The sequence below is a fragment of the Ranitomeya imitator genome, chromosome 5, assembly GCF_032444005.1.
Source record: "Ranitomeya imitator isolate aRanImi1 chromosome 5, aRanImi1.pri, whole genome shotgun sequence".
Lineage (NCBI taxonomy): Eukaryota > Metazoa > Chordata > Amphibia > Anura > Dendrobatidae > Ranitomeya > Ranitomeya imitator.
The window spans coordinates 516340043-516358849 of NC_091286.1; the positions used below are offsets into that span (position 1 = coordinate 516340043).

The following is an 18807-nucleotide window of genomic DNA, read 5'->3' on the forward strand; positions in this document are numbered from 1 at the left end:
GCCGGGAAGATGGAGGCGCCGGAACGAGACGCCGGGAGCTGCAATCAAGGGAGGTGAGTATGTGTTTTTTTTTCTTTATTGCGGCAGCGGCGGCACAAATTTATGTGGAACATCTATGGGGCACAGTGAACGGTGCAGGGCACCGTATATGGAGCACATCTATGGGGCACAGTGAACGGTGCAGAGCACCGTATATGGCACAGCACAGCTATGGGGCACAGTGAACGGTGCAGAGCACCGTATATGGCACAGCTAGGGGGGGCACAGTGAACGGTGCAGAGCACCGTATATGGCACAGCTAGGGGGGGCACAGTGAACGGTGCAGAGCACCGTATATGGCACAGCTAGGGGGGGCACAGTGAACGGTGCAGAGCACCGTATATGGCACAGCTAGGGGGGGCACAGTGAACGGTGCAGAGCACCGTATGGGGCACAGTGAACGGTGCAGAGCACCGTATATGGCACAGCACAGCTATGGGGCACAGTGAACGGTGCAGAGCACCGTATATGGCACAGCACAGCTATGGGGCACAGTGAACGGTGCAGAGCACCGTATATGGCACAGCACAGCTATGGGGCACAGTGAACGGTGCAGAGCACCGTATATGGCACAGCACAGCTATGGGGCACAGTGAACGGTGCAGAGCACCGTATATGGCACAGCACAGCTATGTATGGGGCACAGTGAACGGTGCAGAGCACCGTATATGGCACAGCACAGCTATGGGGCACAGTGAACGGTGCAGAGCACCGTATATGGCACAGCACAGCTATGGGGCACAGTGAACGGTGCAGAGCACCGTATATGGCACAGCACAGCTATAGGGCACAGTGAACGGTGCAGAGCACCGTATATGGCACAGCACAGCTATGTATGGGGCACAGTGAACGGTGCAGAGCACCGTATATGGCACAGCACAGCTATGGGGCACAGTGAACGGTGCAGAGCACCGTATATGGCACAGCTATGGGGCACAGTGAACGGTGCAGAGCACCGTATATGGCACATCTATGGGGCACAATGAACGGTGCAGAGCACCGTATATGGCACAGCTAGGGGGCATAATGAACGGTTATATGGCACAGCACAGCTATGGGGCACAGTGAACGGTGCAGAGCACCGTATATGGCACAGCACAGCTATGGGGCACAGTGAACGGTGCAGAGCACCGTATATGGCACAGCACAGCTATAGGGCACAGTGAACGGTGCAGAGCACCGTATATGGCACAGCACAGCTATGTATGGGGCACAGTGAACGGTGCAGAGCACCGTATATGGCACAGCACAGCTATGGGGCACAGTGAACGGTGCAGAGCACCGTATATGGCACAGCTATGGGGCACAGTGAACGGTGCAGAGCACCGTATATGGCACATCTATGGGGCACAATGAACGGTGCAGAGCACCGTATATGGCACAGCTAGGGGGCATAATGAACGGTGCAGAGCACTATATGGTTCACACCTATGGGGAAATATGAACGGTGCAGAGCACTATATGGCACAGCTATGGGGAAATAATGATCTATTTTTATTTTTGAAATTCACCGGTAAATGCTGCATTTCCACCCTAGGCTTATACTCGAGTCAATAAGTTTTCCCAGTTTTTTGTGGCAAAATTAGGGGGGTCGGCTTATACTCGGGTCGGCTTATACTCGAGTATATACGGTAATTCAACTTCCTATAATTGCTACAGAATCTCTATTCACCATCGGGTTTTGGACACATTAGAATCGGGCTATATCACCCGCTCTTGGATTCCTCAATGACTCCGAGATTCAGCATACACTTTACTTCCTTGTAGATCAGCTCTCTCCAGGCTTCGGGAATTTGATAGGGCTTCAAGTTCACCTGCACATGTGATTATGTCAGACCCTCATGTTCTATTAACTTTCTACACCTCGGTTAATCTGAGAACACGTCCCTGCTTTGCTGCAGCAACTCCCAACACTGCTGTTTTTGGACCTTCAACAGCATCTCCGCTATTACATCTCCTTCAACATCTGCATATGGCTTGACCAGCAAACATGGAGTTTCAACAGGCTCCCTTTCTTGCGATGGTTTGATTAGATTGATATGGTACACTTGGTATGGTTTTTGTCTTCCTGGTTGATGAACCTTGTAGTTCACTTCACTAAGATTCTCCATCACCTCATAAGGGCCTTGCATTTGGCCAAGAACTTACTCTTCAGTCTAGGAATTATTACGAGGACTCGGTCCGCAGGGCTGAACTGTCTCACCTGGATGACCGGTTGTAAACTCTTGAGACTCTTCTGCCTGGAGAAGATGTCCTTTAATGATGGGCATCACCTTCCCATTCCTCTCATGCATTTGGGTGACATACTCTATGACGCTCCGGTGGGGCATGATTTCAGCTTCCCAGATTTCCTTCACTATATCAAGGACACCAAACAGATGTCGGCCATGCAGAATTTCAAACAGAGTCAATCTGGTAGAGGCTTGTGCAAACTCCCTGATAAAAAACAACAGATATGGTAGGACACAGTACCAGTCTCGGCCATCCTTATTGAACATTTCCACAAGGTCATCTGTATGTGGATGGTACACCGACGTCTTCAGTTCTGTAATTTATAAGGCCTTACACCGTTCCCTCATCACCTTACTCATAAAGGGTGTTCTTTGGTTGGTCAGGATATCTGTCGGTAATCCTGTCTGGGCAAAAGCGTGAATCAACTCGCTGGCTAAACTTTTCAAAGGAATTTATCATGGCAACTGTTGTGATAGGCAATTCAGTATCACAATGGACATAGCGGTCAGAGCACATACAGTGATCTGACAATAACCCAAAATAATAGAACGAGCTCTGAGACGTGGGAACTCTGCAGACCGCAATCCCTAATCCTCTCCAAACAACACTAGAGGCAGCCGTGGATTGCGCCTAACTCTGCCTATGCAACTCGGCACAGCCTGAGAAACTAACTAGCCTGAAGATAGAAAATAAGCCTACCTTGCCTCAGAGAAATACCCCAAAGGAAAAGGCAGCCCCCCACATATAATGACTGTGAGTTAAGATGAAAAGACAAACGTAGGGATGAAACAGACTCAGCAAAGTGAGGCCCGACTTTCTTAACAGAGCGAGGATAGAAAAGATAACTTTGCGGTCTACACAAAACCCTAAAGAAAACCACGCAAAGGGGGCAAAAAGACCCTCCGTACCATGACCCATTCTTGAGATTTGTCCGCCCCCAGCCCCCAGGGGACCACCCAAGACATGTTCAACACCCTCCATCTATAGGGTCCCAGTGCCAACAATTGTTCCACTATCTCCTCCCTCACCTTAGAAACCTGGTACAATAAGTCCCCATTCAACATAAAATAGGGAAACCTGGTGTCATCCCCCGACTCCTGCTGTATCCCATTTATGACAGTTACATTATTGAACACCTCCTTCAGAGTTAGGTCCCTATGTTGGGCGGACCCAAAAGTTTTATCGGCCACCCCTAACTCAGAAATGTTGGCCTCAGGAAACACTACCTCATCATCCCAAACAAGGACACAGAAGGGAAACCCGTCAGACTCTGAGTTTGATGACACTTCTTTAGGGACAAGCAACCGAGCTCTGTCCCCTTCCCCTATAAGTCACAAAACAAACAAAAGTCCTGGCCTATGATAGTGGGGTGCAATAAGTCCTGGACCACAACCTCATGGAACTCAGTATTTTGAGCCATTTCAATGTCCACTCTGGCCACTGGATAGTCTTTAGTATCCCCGTGAATGCAGTGGACACAAACCTTCTTCCTGGGGATCAGCTGGAGAGGAAATGTGGCCTTCATGAGGGTCACCAAACTCCCTGTGTCTAGCAGTCTAGTCAACTGCTGACCATTCACCTTTACGTCAACTAAGATGCGAAACGGCCATAGTCCGTATCTTTTTCTTCCCCCCACTGTAATCCTTTTGCTTTTACCTGCATACCGCTAAGAAGATGTCCGCATGAATGAAATAAAGGACTTTTAGCCTAAAGGATATGTGTGAGTGCTGCTTTTATCACTTTATGAATATATGCTATGCTTGCAACCTTGCACCACCCAGGTGCATCCTGAAAGAAGTTGTATTTATCAGAAGCACTAACCAAAGAGAACATGTACAAAATTGGTGCCCCTTAACTTTTTCTACATGGTCACTAAGTCATAGTAGGCCTTCTTGAGCTCCCCCATTGAGTATGGCCCAGCACTTCCGTCCATTGCTCAGAAGGGGGTTTCTCCCTCTCGCGACCCTTTCAAAAACAGTCAAAAAGGCCTCTATGTCATCACCCTCAGTTATTTTCTGCAGGGCTCTCCTTACCGCCTTCCGGATTGAAAACTCATCAGCTGACCTTAGAGTGGGAGCTGCCACTATGCAATGAACTGCCTCTGTGAGTAAAACAAACTGCTGCTGCTGAGTCTGTTGCATAAGCTGCTTATTCATCTCCTGCTGTGCCAGCTGTTGTTGGTGCAGCTGTTGCTGATTCTGCTGCTGGGCTTGCACCAAGTGTGTAACCAGGTCATCCATGCTGACTGACGTTGCATGCTGCCTTAGGTCCACCTTCACCCAGGACATGCAGTACCTCTATAGCTGTCACACGTGTTACCTGGGAATGCTGCCCTCACTTCTAACACCAATTGTTGAATTGCTACTCACTTAGGTGCGTCGTGCGGCAACACAGAAAGAGTTTCCATTTAAATGTCCAGGCTGGTTTATTGGTACTTCATAAACCGTGCCACAAGCAAATGAAAATAAATGGCCTTTCAGTGCAGGCAAAACAAAAGTAAACAGTTCTAACAAAGTCACTTTAGAGACAGTTCAGGACTCACAAGCTGAATAGCATCCAGCCTATTGGCTCAGTCTGGAGACAGCATACAGGAGGTCCTCTTACCTCCACACACAGGCCATGTGTCAAACAAACAGACTCAATTTTATCAGGTGAATCACACCCAGAGATGGGGTATGTTGGCAGCCAGATCTGCCCATCTCTCAGGCTGCCCATAAATCTCACCCAGCTGCACAAAACAAGCCTCTTACTACTGGAGGCACTGGAGCATTCCTCCAGGTTTACATCAAAGAGGACAACCACCTCTGTGATACATATCTCCCATCAATTATGTGTCTGGTAACCACATTACATTATCTTACTGGTCATCTCTCCAGCCCCTCTACTCTTTACCATCACCTGTATGGTCCTAATTGCATCGCCTGTTCATTGCCACAAGCGCTGAAATCACCTTTTTTTTCTAAACTCTTTTTATTGAAGGATTCCACAAAATAAGGTAACAAACATGAAATCATAGCATAACATCAAAATAATCCATATATCAACATTAATATTGACACAGATATGACAAAATATCTTCAATAATGAAATATACAAACAAAAAAACATAACCTTCAGTATAATACATTCTACCAGGCATTGCACCTCCTAATCAACAGAATTTTTATAAATGTTTTAAACCTCATATCAGATCAGGTTATAATAGATACATGTTGTTAATCCTACATAGATCATCACATTCATAATCCAGAATAGATATACACATCAGGGACTATATCGCAAGATTGAAGAGCGCATAGTGCCAGGAGACAGGTGCGTCAATGGCAAGTCACACCACCTTTCCCAAATCTTCTGAAATTTCTGGGGATATCCTCTGTTTCTGTATAATATGTTTTCATAAGGAACTACGTCATTCACAAGTTTCTTCCACTGGTTAATTGAAAGAGATTTCCCCCCATCCACCTCAATACTATCGCGCTTTCCTAGCGAAAAATAGAGCTTCCCTAAGAAATATTCTATCATGATGAAATCACCTTTTACGCTAGGCCAGAACTTCTGACTCTGACCAAGCCTGGGACTGATCTGTGGATGTGCACCCAAGGTCATGGCGCGCGTCATGACGTCGAGACCTTTCGCGCAAGGTCACAGCCTCAGAGCTGGAAGTCCCAGCCTAGCATGAAAGGATCAGGAATTTCAGTGCTCAAAGTGGTGTTGAGAAGATGTGGTGAGCTCCAGATAGGTGACAGGGTGGTGTGGAGGGACTGGAAAGGTGAGCGGTGAGATGAGTATAAGGATTTTTTTTACATCTTATATTTAATATGTTCTGGGGTCTAGAGTGACCCAATTCATAATATGGGACATTACGTTTACAGAGAATAACTTTTTTGCAAATACAATTTCCCAGGAAAATCTGCATGAACGGGTGAATTCAAACGTGGTCTGATCTGCTCATCACTATTGAAAATCTCTTAACATATGCGCAAAATATAAAGTCCAGACATAAAGCGCCGCATACCATACCGTTGCATATGTCACCTATGTCATCTAAAGACCATGAACTTTTGACCTATCTCAGGTACAGTACGTGCTGGGAGCATTTCCCACTGCATTCTTTTAACATAGACACCGAACATCGTGTGAAAATAGTCTGCACAAAACAAGTTAAGGGAATCAGAATGCACAGAGGCAAGGAACAAAGAAAATACCAAAATAGTCTTTATGCATAGGCTGAGGTCGCAACTGTATTTGTCTCTTTCATCAAGGCATCCATCGATGGAGTCAGTGGGGCACATCTGCCACACAGTGTTATGTGTCCCTTATTTATGGAAACCAAAGAACAGATGTGAAAGAGCCATAAAAAGTAAAAAATAGATTGTGATATTAAGTGTATTGTTCCTTCCCTTCCCCAACATTCTGCCAGTTGGAGTTTTCATTTGTATTTACATAGTATACTCATGAAAAGATTGATCACAAGTATCCTCCAATATAACCTGACAAATCTCTTTTAATATAAAAATTGCACAAAAAAGTCACCAGAATCCGAAAAATTGGGTCACTAAAACTATTGACGGTTTCACATTAAGGCCTCCTGCACAGATCCTTGCTTTCAGTATGTGTGGTGTCACGGATACCACACGTACCCATTATAACCTATGCTGCTATTCACATGTCCATGTTTTCCTCGGCGGCATGGATGCCAAGGGCAAATACAAGTCTATGGGTCCGTAAAAACACTCAAAGCGCATGGATGGCATCAATGTGCTGTCCGTGTTTAAGGCCTTAAGGCCTTTTTCACACGTCAGTGTCTCCGGTACGTGTGGTGACAGTTTTCTCATGTACCGGAGACACCCATTCAAATGAATAGGTCTATGCACATGTCAGCATGTTTTCACGGACTGTGTGTCCGTCTGCAAAACACGCTGACATGTCCGTTTTTGAGTGACAGCACGGATCACACGGACCCATACAAGTCAATGGGTCCATGTACACACGTACTGCACACGGATGCCATCCGTGTGCGTCCGTGTGCTGTCCGTGTGCGTTTTTAAAGTCATAGGGTTAAAATACAAACAAATTGTTTCAATACACAGACACACAGACAGCACATGGATGCTGCCACATGGATGGTACACGTGGATAGCATACAGATGCCACATGGATGTGATAAACGGACACACGGACAAGGATATCTCTGGTACCGGATTTTCAACACAAAAATTTAAAATAACCAATAAATTTAATTCAACTTCACAATTGTGTTCCACTTGTTGTTGATTCTTCACCAACAACTTACATTTGATATCTTTATGTTTGAAGCATGATATGTGGGAAAAGGTTGAAAAGTTCCAGGGAGCCAAATACTTTCGCAAGACACTGTATCAGGATGTGTGAAACCGGCCTAAAATTGCAAAGTGTAGGAGAAGCTTTGTCATTTAATTCTTTATTTATCTATAGCTGAAAAATACAATGATGGTAAAAATGGACACACGGATGCCACACTCATGGTAAAAATGGACACACTGTCCATACACTGATAACACAGTGTACGTATTTTATTTATTTTTATTTCATGTACGTATTTTATAGAGATGTGTGAAGGAGGCCTAAGCTTGAATCCTGTTTTCCAGGGGCTTCGGATGTAACCCCCGATAGAGCCACCGAACAGGAGTCTGAATGCAGTGTGAAAGCACCATAAGTTCGCATTTTGCATTTTTGTAAAACCCAAATCAGAATTGGATAGAAAAATAAATGGATGTAAAAAAAAAATTTCATTATTTGAATTTGGATCTAGGATCCATTTTTAGTTTTAGCGTCAAAATATGGATGCCAAATATTTACCAGGTATCCATTGTGCGATTCAGGTGTAAAGGTATGTGCACACGACGCCTTTAAGATACCGGCGATTCAGCGAATATTCCAAAGTGTCTTTGGCAAAGCTGGCTGGCTGTTTTGGTGTCTTTTTGCCATGGCTCCGCCACCAGCATACAACTCTGTAATTTAAACCATCGTGATACTTCTTTTAGTCTCTCTATGGTTTCTGAAACCTAAACCGGTTATAAGAAGTTAAAAAATGAATAGGCATGTGCAATGTGACGTGCAATGCCGGTTTTACATTGCTGTAAATTGTTCACGTCTTTTCAGTGGGTCTTCGCCTGAAAAAGATGTTGTTCGTCCATACAATAAGTGTTGTGTAACTGTTTGCTGAATCTTCTGATATGTACATTTTTCCATAGTGCTGAAACAAGTCGCACAGTCCAAAATCAAGAGTCCAATCCTGACAAAAATGGTAAGTCGTTTGACTGATACTTCTGTCAACTGCTTATGGCCTTAAATAGCAAATGTGCACGTACTTTCCCTTTTAAATGATTATCCGCTTTAGTACTGGCGCTCCCATGGTTCCCTGCCAGCCTCTGCTTTTTTTTAAATCAGATAATTTTTTATTAACAGTAGTCAAGTTGACAAACAGACACAATTGTGTCAAAAAAGAGAATAAACATGTTATAAAAAGTTTTTGAAACAGTCCCCCATTCCCCCCCCCACCTCCCCCCTCCTTTAAAGCCTCTATAAACACGAATAGGACAATAGCATACATTGCTTACATAATAAAGCCACATTTCCTTGGAATCAGTTTCTCTCCATCCACGGTTTTCAAAGTGTTTCAAAGGTTTTCACACTTTTCCTTTTTTCATAAATACCCTTCTCCATATTAATAACCATATCAGCCTGTCTATAAAATTCCTGTAGAGTCGTCGGTAGCTCACTCAACCAGTGCTTGGCAATTAGCTTTCGCGCAACATACAATAATCTAGCTATGGCTACTTTATGATGATTTGGGACTCGAATCTCTTCCACATATCCCAAAATATATATCACAGGATCTCTTTCAATTGCACAGCTATACGATTTTCCAATTGCTTCTCCCACATCCAACCAATATGAATTCAATCTCGTACATTGCCAAAGCATGTGTAGAATCCCTGCCCCCTCGGACTGGCACCTAGGACACTCGGAGGTCTGTCTCAGCCCTGCCTTATAAAGCCTATCTGGAGTTCTATATACTCTGTGAAGTACATATAATTGCGAAAGTCTTCCCGGCTCACTTAATGATAATTGGCGAATATACCCCATGATATCCTCCCATTTATCCTCCTTCCCAACTCTTCCTCCCATTTCTCTTTTGCTCTAATAGGGAATCTATTAAGAAAGGTGTATAACAAATCCCTATAAATATCCGAGACTACCCCTATCATTCCTCCTGTTGCACAGACATAGTCTACCAGAATATCTCTATAAATTCCCATATCACCCGTTTTGCTCTGCGCAAGATAGGCATGTCTCAACTGTCCATATTGAAACCTACAGGTCTCCTGCAACCCGTAAATCTCCTGCAGTGCCTCAAAGGATAACAGTCCTTGTGCGTCCTGAATCTGAGCCATATATTGAATACCTAATCCTTTCCAATTTTTGAATTCCCCCATTTAAATAAATTCAGGCAATATTTCATTGTGCCATATTGGGAGAGATTTGTTAAAAGTCCCACTCCCCTTGTCTTTTTAATTGTCTCCCATACCTTTTGAATCAATGTCAAGGTAGGATAGGCCGTTCCAAACTTCCTGAATGCCCCTGCCTCCAATCCCTGAACCAATGGGTCCATTGCCACTAACCAGACCAAAATCCGTTGAACCGAGCCCAGTCCATTCACCTCTCCCAACTTCTCATCTGCTGACCCTGCGCTGCCAAAAAAAGAGATCCAGGGATTCGGAAGGGCCAGTCCCCCCTCATCTTTAGGCCTCTGAAGCAATTCCAGCCTAATTCTTGCCTGTTTCTTCCCCCAAACAAGGTCTCGAAATATAGAGTTAATGGTGTGAAACCACTTAGGGGGCCAGCCTCTGCTTAATTTGCTGAACCAATGACGTGCAGTAATGACCAGTTCAAAGGATCACTGGCGTCATGACCTGTCCATACTGATATCATTGGGAATAGTGATTGGCTTTATTGTGAGTAGTGATTGGCTGCAGTGGTCACATGTCATTGTTGCAAAGGTATAAACCAAGACCAGCAGGGGATATTATGACCATCACCGTTGGACTAGAAGAGAATGTAAATGGTGTATGTAGTAGTTTGTGCCTATGTGTTTTCTCACACCATAAGCAGCTCATAATATAGATTTTAAAACCTGGAAAATCCCTTTATGGATAATACTAATAACTGTAAAATACAAAATAGCGAAATTTATGTTTATGCTGTTTTCTAAAATATTCTTTCAATTATTGAGCTTTCCTTTAATGTAATTGAGAAGATGAAGTAACACAGATTTCTTAAAGCACTGTTTACCTGAACTTCTCTTCAGATGGAAGTAAATGTTGACAGTAGCTTCTTTCCAACCAGGAAATCTGCTCTGTGTCAGGCGATCTGAACAGAAGACATTTCTTCTATGTTCTGACATGTTATTAAATTCTATGGATGATCAAAGATATGTGAAGAAATCAGAGCTAAAACCTAAATGTGCACAACACTGTGCAATTCCATCAGGCCCCTTTAAACTAGTGATGAAGGGTCCCACCTTAAGATCTTTTTCTGATACTATCTACTGACATAGATAAGAGTGGATGCACTGTTTAAATCAGGTATGTATCTATAAGGGTATGTTCCCATGGTCAGAAACCGGCAGAGCTTTGGACGCAGCACATGTCCGCTCTGTCCAAAGCGCTGCCGGCTTTTGAACGCAGGTGATTCAACATTGTACGGGAAATATATCTTAATAAACATAACGCACCAACCCATTTCCTTAGGTTACGGATGGGCAACACTCCAAACTTGATATAAACATATTGACCATAAAGTTATTAAACTATACTCAGTCATGAAGTGTTTAATAATTAAAAAGAGACCTTTATACACATATAAACAATACACACAATTAAAAACAGTGCCTCAAAATCGGAACAAAATTTCATAGCAAAGGTAGACGAAGGGAACCGCAGATATCCAGTTAAGATTACTCAAAATTACTGCTACACATACACTCATGAAAATTCATTAATCACTGGAAGAAAATTCCTTGCAGCAAATATCAAAGTTTTCAAGTGACAATGCAAAATTGCTGCTACACATATATTCATAAATGTTTATAGAGGATATTCGGTCGCTAGGTAAAAATTCCTTGTAGCATATATTTAAAGTATTAAGGTGACAGTACAAAGTAGTTCATATTGAGTCAACAAATGACAGTGCAAAATGATCCTTATTGGGTTAAATCCCATACAAGTGTACTTACAAGATAATTATAGATAGTCAAAAGACAATTCATTGACCGGGAAAAAAGAATATTCCCAATACCCAAAGCCAGACCCCACCATCAGTAAATGAGAGTGGGACAGCCAAATATTGCACATTAATCCGCATGCCATTATAACAAACTACGTCCCTACAATGCAGGGCGCAGACCCCACTGTCACATTCAACCAAATGGAGCCCAAATTATATTGCACATTCCATCAACCTCATAGATGTCACTGTAAGGACTCTGGATTTCTTGTTTATCTGTGGTGTTTTATTGCCATTTTCCAAGATGGCGTCTGCTGCCTCAAATCTGCTCATGTGATCTGACTTCCCTGTCTTTATAAGCCTAGCTTGCTTCATACTCCTTGCTTGTGTATTCTGTCTGAATCCCTGGCTTGTGCTGCAAGAGACTTCCCCTCTCCAGATACTCAGGTTCCGCCTATTCAGCTAACCTTCTCAGCTCTGAGGTTCTCCTGCATTACTCTGCATTCTTCTCCTACCTGCTGGGACATGTAAGCTTATCCTGCTACAGCTAAGCTTGTTTGATTTCCACTGCTGGTTTATTTGACTGTTTCTGGACTCGAAGCTCTGCACTGCTTCTGAACTCTTTGCTAATACTGCCAGCCCTGGTATTAACTGTGTCTTATGATCTGCATTTCCCCTGAAAGTGCTACACCCATAAGACTTTTCCTGCAGTCAAGCTGCAAACAAACTATTCCTAAGAAGGACCGAATTTGCCGTACACTTGAACTGTTGTGCACATGCTGCACCCACGTTTGTGCGTTTGAATACTGACTTTGCCTGCAGCCGAGCTGCAAGGAACTTATCCTGATTTCACCTTGTTTGCTGTGTTTTGAACTTGCTCACGCATTGCACCAGTGTTTGTTTTGAATAATACAGACTTATCACTATACTTGGTTCTGCTGCTTATTTGTCTCAAGCCAAGAGATTCCTGAGTGTTCCACTATAATTGTTACAGGATAGACAAGCCAAATAAGGAATCTGCTGAGACAATGGCTACTGAACCTAAGATTGAACAACTGTTTTCTAGGATGAGATCTCTGCAAAAAGAGATGGGCAGTCTGCAGAGTAAGGTTGGAGGCTTGGAACATAATCAGCAGGTGTTTGGACAGACTCTGCAGGATCTGAGTATTCGAATGGACGCTCAGGAAAATAAATTTAAAAACATGGAGTCCTAATATGGACAGGCTTTTCAGGACTTAAGTGCTCAGGTGGCCACACAAGTGGTCGTACCCCTGCGACAGCCGCAGGCAGTCAGTCCTCCTAAGCTGCCGCCATTCCGATACAATGGAGATCGTGATAAATTTTGTGGTTTTGTAAATCAATGTTTGTTATATTTTGATGTGCATGCCGACCGCTTTCACACTGATCGATCTAAAGTGTTATGTATTATTATGCTATTGATATTACGAGCACTCGCCTGGGTAAATCCGATGATCGAGTCTCGTGATCCATGTTTAAATGTATTGGATGATTTTTTGGCTGTCATGGCATTAATGTTTGATGACCCTAACCGCCGCGCCACTGCTGAGACCGCCTTACTGTCCTTGCGTCAGGGTAAACGTTCAGTTATTGAATATGCCACTGATTTTAGAAGGCTAGCTGTGGATACTAACTGGGATTGTTATGCACAATTGCCTATTTTTAGGAGAGGTCAGTCTAGTGTTATAAAGGATGAACTAGCCTGCTCTGAGTCACCACAAGAGCTAGAAACATTTATCCAACATTGTGTACACATTGATATTCGCCTTACTGAACGTAGACAGGAGAAATTGGCGGTATTTAATCGTATGACTAATTATTCCCTTTCTCCCAAAGAACCTGCAGGTAAGACCACTCGGGAGACAGAGGTAGTGCCTATGCAAATTGACTCAGTGCAGAGACGTGAGAGCAATGAACGTCGGGAGCGCCGCCTTCGGGAGAGTCTTTGCTTTTATTGCGGCCAATCTGATCACTTCTTAATCAACTGTCCGAAGCGGCCTAACAAGGTGTTAGCAGCGGTAGGGGAATACGATAATGATGACGATGAATCTGATGTTTCTGAATTTAGTCTACCATTGAATGCTGTTTTTCATTCTCTCTCTGTGACTACTCCTTCCAGGGAGCAGAAGGAAAATGACTCTCACTGCTCACTCCCTATTAAAATCTTATATTCTGGACAGTGGATCTCTAGTGCAGCCATGATTGATTCCGGCGCAGGGGGTAATTTTATGGACATTGCATTTGCCAAGAAACACAGCATAGAGATTCAGCATAGAGCTTCTCCTATTGCTATGGAGACGGTAGATGGCTCACCTTTAATTTCTGGGCCTGTTGATCAGGAGACTGTACCACTTGTCATTCTGTTGGAACCGGACCATCAGGAGCAACTCTCATTTTTAGTAATTTCTTCTCCTCATTTTCCAGTGATTCTAGGCATTCCTTGGCTGCGCTCACAGAATCCAACAATCAACTGGGAGACCAAGGAGATTACATTCCCAACCAGGAGTGGTTCAGCTGTAACGGAAACTGTTCCAGAGTCTCTTGATTCGGAACCCCTGAACCAGTCTTTACATTACCTGCTGTGTATAAGGAATACTCCGACATCTGTGATAAGACGAAGGCAGACCAGCTTCCCCCACATAGGGATTAGGATTGTCCCATTGAACTGCTTCCAGGGGCAGCTATTCCTTTCAGTAACGTCTACCCTTTGGCAGCTCCTGAGCTCCAAGCTTTGAAAGAGTATATTGATGAAAATTTGGCTAAAGGTTTTTATACATTCTTCTTCCTCACCTGCAGGGGCACCTATTTTTTTTTGTAAAGAAGAAAGATGGGACCCTAAGACCCTGCATCGACTATCGGGAACTCAATAAGGTGACCATCCGGAATAGTTATCCCTTGCCTTTGATCCTAGAACTGTTGGAAATAATCCGTCATGCCAAGGTATTCTCTAAATTGGATCTTCGCGGGGCGTATAATCTGATACGTATCCGACCAGGTGATGAATGGAAGACGGCATTCAGATTTCGGTATGGACATTTTGAGTACTCGGTGATGCCTTTTGGGCTGTGCAATGCCCCAGCAACGTTTCAACATCTCTCCAATGATATTTTTAGAGATTTACTGGACCAGTTTGTTGTAATCTATCTGGATGACATTCTAATTTTTTTCGGAGTCTCTACAGGAGCATCAAGAACACGTCAAAATGGTTTTGAAGCATTTGCAAGAGAACCATCTTTATATCAAGCCGGAGAAATGTGAGTTTCATCGTTCTGAAATTCAGTTCTTAGGTTATGTCATCTCTCCTCAGGGGATAAACATGGAATCCAGTAAGATTCAAACAATCCTGGTTTGGCCGGTGCCTAAGAACCCAGCACTTCCTTTCATCGTGGAGGTGGACGCTTCTGATTGGGCACTGGGTGGCATGAACACGATTCTAGTGGTAGTTGATTGTCTGACTAAGGCTGCTCATTTTGTTCCTTGTGCCGGCCTCCCCTCAGCTAAAGAGACTGTAAACTTAATAATACAGAATATTTTTCGGCTGCATGGGGTCCCAGATGAAGTTATTTCTGACCGTTGAGTACAGTTCACTTCAAGATTCTGGAAGGGGTTTTGTTCTACACTTAATATTGATGTTCGTCTTTCTTCCGCATATCACCCTCAGACGAATGGTCAGACCGAGCGAACCAATCAGACTCTGGAGCAATATCTACGATGCTACATCTGCCCTCTTCAGGATGACTGGTTGGAACTGCTTCCGTTAGCTGAATTCTCCTACAATAATTCTCAGAATGCCTCCACTATGGTAACACCTTTCTTTGCGAATCTAGGTTATCACCCAAGCATCTTTCCTAGATCTCCAATGGATATTCCAGTTCCAGCAGTGAAGGAGAGATTGACTGCTTTGAGGGAAAATCTAGAAGTCCTTAAGAAATCCTTAACTTCAGCTCAGGAACGTTACAAGAGGTCGGCGGATAGATTCCGAAAGCCGGCGCCCATGTTCAAGGTAGGGGAGATTCAGTATGGTTATCTACTAAGAATCTAAGACTGAACGTTCCTTCACAGAAACTGGGACAGAAGTTCATCGGTCCTTTCAAGATCAACAGTATCGTGAGTTCTGTGGCCTGCCGTCTAAAGCTGCCAAAGACTATGAAGGTACACCCAGTATTTCATGTCTCTCTATTGAAGCCTGTTTCTCCCAATAGCTTTCAGGGATGCATTGTGCCCCCTCCACGACCCATACTGGTTGATGGGCAAGAACAATTCTTGGTAGAGGAAATCATTGATTCAAGGATCCACAGAAATCATCTTCAGTTTCTTATAAGATGGCAAGGATATCCACCTGAGCGTTTCATGATTGATATGCTAAAAACCTTCCTAATATCAATAAACCTTTTGAAAAATGAAACTAGTGGGGATAGGGACAGGGATTTACTACATGGCCATAACAAACAAAACAACCCTATGGCATCTGAAACTTTTATAAAAAAAAACTTTTCAAAGATACGCTCCTATCCGTGACTAATGACGCTGATTTAATTAACTCAGAATCCCCTATGGGTCCAAGTAACGCTTCTGAACCCAAAATCCCTGAATCAAAAAAATGAAGTAAAAGTCTCCCAAAGCTATTCCCTACCCCTAGAATCACTGCATAGGATTCAAAAGGATATTTCTGCCCTCAAAACTAATTTGGCTGAATACGAAATCTATAAAAGACAGAACAATGTTAAAATCAGAGGAATCCCAGAATCAGTCCAAAATTTCCAGCTCAAAAATACATTACATCAATGGTATCTCACTTGTTTCCCAACGTCAGCGAAAAATTCTTAATTCAGGATGCACAGGCCACCATCTCTCCCACAGGACGTTTCGAGGGATGTAGTTGTCACCTTCTATCCTAATTGGATAAGAAATGCACTCCTCAACATATCAAGGGAATCAGAATTTCGTACTTCGCCATATAGCCACCTGGTCTTCTTTAAAGACCTATCAAAAGAGACTCTACAGAGAAGGAAAGCTTTTTCCCACATCACGTGTGGACTCAGACGGGCCGGAATCCTCTACACTTGGACACATGAATCGACTCTTAAGGTGAACTATGCCTTAAGCCTTATCTCTATCACCTCTCAGAACGAGGGTAAAGCGTTCATACAATCAGCCAGATTGCGACTTCCTGCGGACTCCTCTAGGTCTACCTCCAGATCTTCCTCTATGACGACATCAGATCTGAACTCCGATGGAGGACTGCAACATCCTATGACCTCCTCTGGATCTCCCTCTACGCCGACATCAGATTTGGACTCCGACGGGGGATTCTGAATCAGACTTGTCTATCTCCACTTTAGAGATTTTTGATTGAATCAAACATTGGCCCCCAATGGGTCTTAACCCTTATCCGGCTGAATAGGTACAATTGTAACTATTCCGTTTTAAAATTGCAATAACTTTTTTTTGAAAAGACGTAGAGGGCTGAAATTTCGTGACATCTCTACATTTTTGGTCCAGAATATATTGGCCAAATTTCAATAAAATATCTCCACCCGCTTCCGAGATAAGGGGTCGAGATCTTTTTGCATCCATAACAAGCTGCATAGGTACAAATGTACCTCATATATTTTGAATGAAGATAATGCAAGGGAAAAAGCATAAATTTTTTTTTAATGATAATGCTATTTAACTATTATAAACAAGTAAAAAACTGTTCATTTACATTATAAAAGAAAATGTAAGAAACTTTTTTTTATTGATTTTCTTTGCAAGTAATGCATGTTGGCTTTGCTACAGAGTGTTCATCGCAAATGGGTTTCACACAAACCACACAAGACTTTCTAGTCTTGCGTTGTTTTCGCCTCAGGTCTCTGCAGACATAGCAACTACCAACAACAGGGGAGGGTCCACGACTACCATGAGGTATTTTGGGGCCAGCTGCTGGCTGCGATGCTACCACAATGCATCGTCCAAGCACCATTTCTACTGCACCTCGAAGAAAATGGTTTCTCATTATCATTTTGTTTGTACTACGATCTTCAATTGCAATCATACACAGCTGATTTGCGAGATCTTTCAGGAACTTTCTTCGTTGATCCTTTGCCCTGAAGCTTGGATTGTGTTCTCTGTAGATGATGTAGGATGCTAACCCACTGACATCAATCATATTGTAGAAAAATGCCAAAGTCCAACGTGATGTTCGTCGTTTCACAGTGTACTCTCCCAACATTTTATCCATAACATCAACGCCACCTTTTGTTATGTTGTAGTATTTTATTATCTCTGGCTTGGCTGCTAGTGTCTCTTCAACTTCTCCCGTCATGTGCATAGATGATAGAAGCACGACTGATTTGTTCTTCTTTGGTACATATGAACAGACTGTTGCATCATGATTGTAGGCAAAATTTGTCGAGTATACAGGCCTTTCTTTGGCAGGCTGCATGTTGTTAGGTAGGAACCTTTTGTTTTTTCTCACTGTACCAACTAGTGTCATGTTCCAGGAGTTCAATACCTTAGCTAGTTCCATGGTTGTAAAGAAGTTATCGGTGGTGACATTTCTTCCAGAGCCTTTATACGAGCTCACTAGGTCCAATACTGTTCGTTCTCCAATGTTTACTTGTCGAGGACCATCAGTTGGTTTCCCAGTGTAGAGCTGACCTTGTAAAGGGTAGGCATTTGATGAGTCACAAGCCCAGAAAATCTTTATGCCATATTTAGCTGGTTTTGAAGGTATATACTGGGTAAATTTAGTATGACCTCTAAATGGAAATAATTGCTCGTCGACGGTGATACAATGATATGGCTTGTAGGCTCTCTCCAGATTACTGTTCAGCATTGTCCAGATGTCCCGTATTGGTGCAGCTTTATCTGTTTGCACACGTTCTGCACGTGTATTTTCGTTGTCAAACCTGATAAATCTGAGTATCATCTTGAAGTGGTCACGAGACATGGCTGCACGTATAAGAGGCAGAGCAGCAACATTCCATATTTCCTCCAGATTCTCTTTGTTGGCTCTGTGCACACCAGCAGCAATCAGTATGCCCAAAAATGCATGAAGTTCAGTTTCAGTAAATTGCTTGAATGTTTTTTGTGGTGGCCGTTTGGAAGAATCAGGAAAACGTTGTACCAGTTCGTTGTTGTAAGCATCACAAACTCTCTTGGCCTTTCGATTCGTTTCCCGTAATATGATGTCACACATCTCGGGAGTCATGATGGACTTGAATAGCTCTTTTGCTGTATATAGGTTGCTGATTGCTGCAGGGCCAC

The 18807-nt window shown here is 43.3% G+C and overlaps 1 protein-coding gene across 1 annotated transcript in view; it reads left to right on the forward strand.

Moving 5' to 3' along the window:
• LOC138638306 (glutamate-rich protein 6-like) overlaps positions 1 to 18807 on the forward strand; it is a 128370-nt gene that overhangs the window by 31048 nt on the left and 78515 nt on the right. Inside the window, exon 3 of the mRNA XM_069727516.1 lies at positions 8505 to 8557. Within this exon, the coding sequence (XP_069583617.1) occupies positions 8505 to 8557 (53 nt within the window). The remainder of the gene's footprint in view (positions 1 to 8504; positions 8558 to 18807) is intronic.